The 8,869-nt window shown below is 38.0% G+C and overlaps 1 protein-coding gene across 4 annotated transcripts in view; it reads right to left on the reverse strand.

Moving 5' to 3' along the window:
- Positions 1–8,869, reverse strand: part of MLLT10 (MLLT10 histone lysine methyltransferase DOT1L cofactor) — a 148,178-nt gene that overhangs the window by 128,971 nt on the left and 10,338 nt on the right. For all 4 annotated transcript variants that reach the window (XM_063324682.1, XM_063324681.1, XM_063324679.1 and 1 more), the window contains 2 exons: positions 8,531–8,699; positions 4,778–4,857 (listed from right to left, as the gene is read on the reverse strand). In XM_063324682.1, coding sequence (XP_063180752.1) covers positions 4,778–4,857; positions 8,531–8,699 — 249 coding nt within the window. Of the gene's footprint in view, positions 1–4,777; positions 4,858–8,530; positions 8,700–8,869 lie in introns of those variants that run through there.

The following is an 8,869-nucleotide window of genomic DNA, read 5'->3' on the forward strand; positions in this document are numbered from 1 at the left end:
TGCACAATAAAAAAACATTCATTTCAAAATTTCCTTAAGAATTATTTCAAGAGATATCTTCAAAGAGAATGCATAGGATATTAGTCATGAATGATTTTGTGGACAGTATTTCAAATCAAAGAAAAAAAGAAAACAGCAAGTTTTCTTCTTCTAAAACTAAGTTTAGTTCGTCTCTATTGTGACCATATTTATCAGTGTGCATTCTAATTTACAGGTACAGGTGTAATAACCACATCAAAACTGTTTCTAAGCACAGGCACAGAGATTCCATTCCCCTAGAGGCAGCCTGTTGAGCCAGAGCTGTCAGACCTCCAATCACAAACCTATCTGCATATCGAAAGCCTACATTCCTATTTCCTCTTTCTTTGCCTCCTTCTGCTTAGGCAAAAGGCAAATAATACTCCACCTACAGTTACTTTATACAACACAAATTCTGGGGTTGGGGTGTTAAACTATGGATACATCATACAACTCTTATGAGCAACTCCACAATAACAAACTTGGAGATGCATGTGATGAAAGATTTTTTAAAAAAACAGAACTTGGAGAGGAGAACTACAACCGTTGTTATATTAAAGATTAAAAAAAAAGAAAATAAAAAAAAATCAAGTGTTCAGACAGTGGATATCTGTGCAACAGATGCAGGAATAGCTCGGGTCTGGCAGGATTATTAGCAGGAACCTATCACTATGAGAGCACAATATACCTGAACTGGCTTTGGAGATAAACAGTATAGCTGCTTTTCTACAGCTCTGAATCCTTACGTTTTAAGTAGTGTATGATCTAAACTGACTCTGCAATGACAGTCTTTTGGTCTCCACACAGAGTTCCAAGAAACACATGTGCAAGTGCAGAGACTCCAGTTACACTAGATTCAGCTGAGATCCAGATGAATACTATCTCAAATCTTATGTGGCTAGCTCCACAGGGAGTCACAGCCCCCTCAACACATTCCCCAGGACTAAAATCCAGGTGGCTTATTAGACCAGCTGTATTGTCACGCAAATGTTCTGGGTCAGTACTGCATTCAACTTCATAAGCCACCCCATCAAAAGAAAAACTAACAGAGAAATGCCAAGTGGAAAAAGCACCACCTTTACGATGTTAGAATAATCTGTACCAAATCCAAACACTCTTCCAGACACAGTGACAGGCTTGTAATATACATATTCCAGTGAAACAGATCAATAGCATATTAATTCACTTGCGATGCTGCAAACAATCTGACTTCACATGTACAAGCTGAGCTGTGCTTGAGGCAGTAAAACTTCCTGGAATTCGTAACACTGAAGTTCAGTACTGAGATCTCCTGGTCTCTGAATTCTCTGGATTCACAAGGACCAGCATCTACACGTAGCCAATAAGCTTGACCAAGCTAACTGTTTGTACAAATGTTGGATGCCTCTGTGCTGCCTGTTATCTCTATTACATGGATTATTCCAGCTTCTTCGTGACAAGCATGAATAGTAGTAGCTTGTAGTAAACCATAAACACATTGTCTATTTATACCTCACTATATACTGTAATTAAATCATTCTTAAAATAAGATCATCAAGAAAGATGTTTGACACATAATAGGATGATAGGGGAAAAAAGCCTTTTTGAACAGTTGTGCTACATTTCCTAAACTTAGCTTCTCTAGTCTCTCTTTGGATACCAGTACTATCAGTCCCTGGACAACATCCAGTTTCCCAAGACAGTATGTACTGCTCCAGGTACATACATCCTCACATGGAACCCAATATTACTTTTTCCTACATCAACGTGCATCTGCCCTGCTTTTTGATTCAGAAGTTCAGGTACATCTGAAGACATCAAAAGGGCCTGCTATGCAGGGTAATAACAGCTGGTGCTGACACAGACAAAGCTGAGAGCAGTCGCCACCCATCGTGAAGAGCTTCACATTCCAAGCTCACCATAGGTCAGCTAAGATAAATTAGCTGATTTAGGAAAAATTAAGACTTTTTGAGCAATAGTTAAAAACTTACATAGTGATTGTAAAAAGTACACACTGAGATTACAGCCTTCTATTTATTACGTACTACATATGCATGTTTATAAGGTAAGTCAAACAATTACGAGACACCCCAATGTGTCCATTATCTGAACAGTTTGGATTTACAAAAATCGCAGTTTCTCTCACATACACAAAAGCATGACTCTGCTAGAGGCAAGAGTCAGTATTACTTGCCAGGTATGGAACTGTGCTTTCTAACTAGTAGTTGACCATTCAAAACCCAAGACACTGGCTACCACCTCACAATCAAAAATAAAGTGGTTTGTGCAGCTAAAAAAAAATTAATAATCAGCCTCCACTTTCACTGACAAGCAGTATGTACCAGCTTAGCGGCAGCACACAGAAGAAAGGCAATACAGTAGATACCAGTGTATAACAGCTGAAAGTATACGGGAAGCCTACCACTCTAACCTGCTGTTAAAAGAAGTTCTCTAGTGAGCCACCTACTTGAGTTACATGCTCCTGAGTTAGTTTCTTTCAGTTGTTAAAGCAAGACTAATTTTAGTGCAAGCAATTAACCCTGGTCTCTTACCAGAATGGATTTATTTGCCCAGTTACTGCAGCTTAAAGAAAAAAAAAAAAAAAAAAAAAGAAAAAATCCACAACACACCCCTGTCATGATTTCACCCCAGCTGTCTACTAGAACTCCAAAAAACACACAATGCAGACAGCATCAGCAGGGAAAAATATGTCTTGAGTACAAGACTCAGGTCTTTTTAAAGATTAAAAATAAGTAAGTAGAAGCATGTTCAATGTAATACAGTAAATTTAATTCTGGTTTTGTTTCTAGACAAAAAGGCCAACAGAAAAACTAAGCTTCAGCCTCCTACAGTGATGATATGGAGGTTTGCTTTTGCAAGTAAGCATGATGCAACTTCCAAGTCTGATAAACTGGTTACAATAAAGTTCCTGTTTTCATATTGAAGTCAGAGCTTCAGTTTAGTTTTTGAATTTTAAGGGCTTCTCCAAGACATCTCAGAGACAGACACCAGGCTTCTAACTCACTAACATACAAGTAGTTGGTAAAACTTCAACTGTTGCCAATGTGTTCTACCTCACACGCAATTAGTTTCACTTAAGAACCATTTAAACCTATGCTATATTACAAATGAGAAAGACTTTTTTAATTTTTTTTTTTTCAAAACAAGATCAGTAATTAACTTGTTGAACTGTATCATAAACGGACCCCGTTAGGTGGAAACAAGAATAGAATACACCGGGCAGAGAATTCAGTTAAGTTCATCACTATTCCTTCTTAACTTCAAACGGTGAAGAAAAGCAGTATAATGCCTATCAAAGCTATTCTCTTTGGTAAATTCACAAAATTATCAGAATACAGTGAAACATTATTTTAGAACTCAGTACCATTCTTCTTCATTCCCTATGTCAGAAGTCAGGAATAATCATATTCTAAATCCTGATGAGAATTCCCTACCACGCACAAGACAAATCCTCCTTCTGGCCACCATCTCACTTTTCCCCCCTCTATATTTTCAACTTTGCTGTGAACCTGTATACATCAAACTCAGCAACATTAAAAAATGGTACTCTTAAAACTTTACATTGCTGATGGTATTCCCAAGAAAAGAAACAGCCTTTCTTTAGAAAGTGTGGCAATTTTGATCTTCTGTTGACAAATATTTGGAAAGTACATAGAAATAAATCCATTCTTGCTCCCACCAACAGGTCTGCTTTGGAAAGAGTAACAAAGTCTAAGCTACTAGAGCATTAAAACATTAGAAGCAAGTTGGGGAAAAAGTGGATGAACAAGATTCTTCAGTTCTGTGCCAAAAATTCACACAACATTAAGTCATCCTACTATTTCTACAGTACTTTATATTAGAAAAGGAAATAGGCACAGCAAACAGCTCATGTAAACACTTTGCCAGTCACTGACAGTAACCAAAAATTCCGTCTCAGGCTCTTCATTTGCCTTTAGATATGAAAGTCAGAAACAGTTTACGCGTTGCCCTAAGATGCTGCACCACCTTCTCTTCCAATTTATATATGAAAAACATTTTCAGCGGCAAATGAATAGCTTAGTCTTATTGAGTTCTCACTCTTACTGAGAGTCTAAATACTCTTATTTTATCTTTTGCTGGAAGACAAACTAAAAAGCACCAAGTAGCGAGAAACTTGATTGTCTTTTTCTAAAAAGGCCTGATATCATGCAGCTTGATCTAATAACATACAAGCCTGATCAAAAAAAAAAAAAACTTATGTAATCAAGAAAAAAAAAAGAGTGTTGGGGTGGTATCTGAATCCCCAATATTTACCATAAAAAATTAAAAAGACAGAGAAAGAAAATGTTTCTTCAGTTAGAAGTGTCACATTCCAAGTAAGCATTAGATTCCCAAATTAAGAACACTACTTATTGGTTAAGCTTTCAACTGGGAGTCTAAAGTTGCTGTAAAAGAAAATTGGACACAGATTCTATTTCCTCCCTGAACCTAACTATGTAAGTATTAAACTGACAAAATAACACAAAACCCACACCACAGATAAGAAGAAAATAATCTTTGAAACAGTTGAGGACACACACAAACAACACAAACCCCCAAACACAGAAATTGTAAGAATACTTAGAGATAGTTAAAAAAAAAAAAAAGAAAAAAAAAAAGAAAACAAGTCTTTCTGAATGGCATCTAGATGGAATTATGACAGAAAGCTAAGCTATTTTCTATTATTACTGGGATACTTGGGTAAATATTATCCACACAAGCATTATAACTAGCATTACTGAATAAACAAAGCACATACCACTCTGGCTGCTCTTTCCTGAGATTCACACTTCCTGCAAAACCAAGGTCCAGTGGGTACTTGAACAATTCCATAGCAAGCTGTTTTGAACAAGACAAAATATTTCAGCAAACATAAGCAGCACTGCAGTACTACTAATATGACTGTTATTAAAACAAAAAAAAAGCTTAGTATTAGTTGATATCCCACCATTTTAATAAGTCAAATTGACATCTATACATTGCACATGAAATCCTATCACAATGGTACTAGAAATGAAGTACAATAATCTTCCACTTAAAAAATTATGCTAAATTCATTAAATAAATTTGTTACATAAAAAAAAATACTGACTATCTTGAAAAGTAATATAACCATTCAAAAGCAGCAGTGTTTCACATGTGATCTGTTTTGCTATTTATTTACTAGCAAAACAGGTAAAACACTTCACAATAACAAACACATCATTTACAGTATTTTTAAGACAAAACTAAAAGCAACTAACAAATCCAAGTTTGTCATAAAACATGCATGCACTTAATTGCGATCAGGTTCTCTTACACTTCATAAGTAAAATAACTTAAGTAAGAAATCCATAACAAACTGAACAAAGATACAAAGCTTGCTTATTTTTTCCCCTGAAAATTCATATGGAGCAAATACAAACTAAACTGAGCATCAGGGCTTGGATCTGTTGCAACTATATCCAGGTTAAAAAGAAAAAAAAAAAATCTTAGGAAAGAGATTTTGAGACATGCAGATTTCTCTGCAAGATTGTCACCTGTATTTTTATAGTATAGAAACAACGCAGGAGTTTGATAAGAAATCCCACAGAAAACAGAGATTAGCAATTTGGTGATACTGTTCACGTTCAAAACGCACAGATCAAGAAGCCTTAAGAACTGCTGAGGGAATGAAAATACAAGAACACAAGTGCTGTGAGTATATTCTAGTATCTCTATGGGTTTAACAACTACTAACAAAGAATCAAAAAGCCTTCCTCAAAAAAAGTAGTCTTGAATCCAACATCACACTTTTAATATCTCAATTCCCGACAATCATATGCTACATAAATAAGAAAACCTGGTTTAAGTGTGTAACTAGAAAAGAAATATATATGATAAATTAATAGTTAAGAGAAAAGATGAGATATATCTCATGATCATATATATTTCTTTCCATCTATGAAGGAAAGTCAATGAAATAATTTCCTATTATATACACACATGTAGTCATATTAAGATCAGTTATCAGATTTTCAAAAACATTATCCAAGTACTGACAGACCAAACTATCTTAATAAGGCCTTTCTACCGTATAATAAAGAAAAAACATCTTGTTTTCCTTGCATCTATATTAACCACAGATGAGGGGGACTTTGAATTCCTCTTTAGAAATTAAGAGGGAGACTTTAAATGTGCAATCACACATTTAAATTAGCAAGAGACAGTGCAGAGTAAGAAACAAATTACAGAATGCAACTCAGAGATGGGGCTGGCAATTAGATCCAAAGGCAACACCAGTCAGGCAAAGACCAAAGTTGAAGTGAAGTACTTTTGTATCTGCAAACGTAACAGAGTACACCTAAAGCCTGAAAAAGACCACCAAAGGTTTGTGTTCTGATACACTGTGATACTGTTTATTGAGTTCCAAGACTTCCTTTGGTTTGTATTTCCACGACTACTCAAAGGTTCTTTAAACACATTAAAAGATTTTTGTCCTCCACAACTTGCCAATGACTTAACACTTGAAAAGCAGTTTCCTCTGAACTAAAAATAATTATCATAACAAAAAATGCAGTTAATAAAGTCTCACAGGTAATACTGCTGTCCAAACTTCAAATAAGGACTACCAACTTTAATCATGAGAACTACTACTTTTACTACAGAAGGACTACAAAAAGAGCAGATGCGCTTCTCCTACCACCTCCATATGATGCACCAAATCCAAAGTGTAAAACATCAATGATATAGTAAATCAAAACATACAGTTCTTCTATTCATACAACCTCTACAACAGCATCTGGACTTAGAAGCAGCAGTACTTTTACACACTTTGCACCAAATTCAAATTCAGATTTCAATCTGACCTTAAAAAAAAAAAAAAAAAGTTCAGTGTTCTTGTACCAAATTTACTGAAGTATGTCTCTACATTAGGAATACCTCCTAAAACAGACTTTTTTTGTTTCCACTATTTCAGCTCCAGCTGCCACTATGATCAAATTGTTTCACTGAAAATATTAGCAAGGTTCTAGATGCAAAGGAGGAGGCCCAAGATAATACAGAAGTAATAGCTGATTCAGGCATGACTCCTAAAAGTATTCATGTTTTAGTGTTCTTTTTCATGATCCTAAGATTCCACAAAAGCACAGTTAACTTACTGGTTAACATTACTCGGCCCCTAAGCCAACAAAAAACTGATTCAAAACCAGACTAATTTCACAGATCCTGTCAGCCCCTCTGCGTTCATTCTAACATCAACAAGAATAATGAAAGTCTTTTGCAGATCTCTTTAAATTATTACTATTTCTCATTATTTCTTGTCAGTTTACAGAGGAGCATATACCTGAAACAAACAGTTGCTATATTACCTTCAACACAACTTAAGACCAAGCATGAGACACACATTAGTAGTATTTTCATATGTCCTAGGCATTCAGACTAATGAACTGGATTTCAGATTTTGTCTCCTCCAATTTGTTCACCATCTAGAAGGAGTCAAAGTTCATATGACTGCCTGGGAGTTGACAGAGAGAAACTACCATCTTATTCCTTACTTCAGCTACCGTAAAGCAAAAGTCATCATAACTTCCTTTCTTACAATATACGCAGCAGAACGTAAAGCAAAAGTCATCATAACTTCCTTTCTTACAATATATGCAGCAGAACCCAGTCTCTCCCTCTGCTCTCACAAGCAGGGTCAACCCACTGACAGAAACAAAACAATCACACATAGAGGGAACATGCCAGCTCCTGAGCTGAGCTGGAAACCAACCAACCAGCCTCCACTAATCCAAATAAATCCAGCATCGGCCGTTCCGACTAACATCCTCCCCCTGCAGAACCACAACAGGAAGTCTCTTCATCTACCAGGAAACATCAGCCAAATGACATTCAAGGAAAGGCAAGCAGAGGAAGAAATCACATGACAGCTAAGTCTTTCCTACACACGGCTCTCTTCCAGTCCTAAACCCACCTCGTCTACTGGCTGCTCCTCAAATATGTTTTCTAATTTGGGAAAGGCAGGGACAACAGGGATCGCGTATAAGAAGACAGAGATACAGCAACAATTGCCAGAAAAGAGATTAGTAAGAAGTTCCACAAAGAAGGAAAGGAGTTTTAGGTAGCCTTTGGACTGCTGCAGCTGACGTTGTTAACAGGGTGCAAAGACGGACTGGAAAGTATAGACACAGAAGAGGTACAAGACGAGGAGGAAGGAAAAAAAACCTGGAAGGGGGGTTCTTCCTTTCTCGTAGCCATAACATAGGAAGTCATACAATACAGGAAGTCTCACACGAGGGAAAAGACAGACAGACTGGAAGGACAGAAGATGACAGGACAGGTCAGACCAGAAAGCACGTGGCCCTAGAAAGAGGGAAACAGGCTTCATGGGTGACAAGAAGGAGCTGGGAGGGAAAGAATAAGGGGAGAAAAAACGGACAAGGTGGGGGCAGGGAGGGAAGCAGGCCTAAGGGAAGAGGACAGGGAGCATCAAGAAGGAAGTGGCAAGGCTGGAGGCCAGAACGGGTGAGCTGGCACTCACCTGCCTACTCACCTTGATGCACTGCGACATTGCAGCCGTGCCCGTCGCAGTAGACAAGCGGGTTCTCGGCCCAGCCCCTCTCGTCGGAGCACACGCAGCAGCCGCCGATCATCTCCTTCATGCTATTGGAGAACTCGCCCTCCAGTGACACAGGCAGCAGCAACGGCTCGCTAGAGACCATCTAAGGGTTAAAAACACCGTCGTCAACAACACACACGCACACACACACACGCTTCACCCCCTGCCTGCTCCCTCCCCCGGCGGTGTCTCCCCTCAGTCACTCAGCCGCCGCCGCCGCCACCGCCGCCACGGCGATGATTTAGGGCCCATGACCGCTGGCTGAGCGCCTCT

This window comes from Chroicocephalus ridibundus, chromosome 2 (genome assembly GCF_963924245.1).
Source record: "Chroicocephalus ridibundus chromosome 2, bChrRid1.1, whole genome shotgun sequence".
Lineage (NCBI taxonomy): Eukaryota > Metazoa > Chordata > Aves > Charadriiformes > Laridae > Chroicocephalus > Chroicocephalus ridibundus.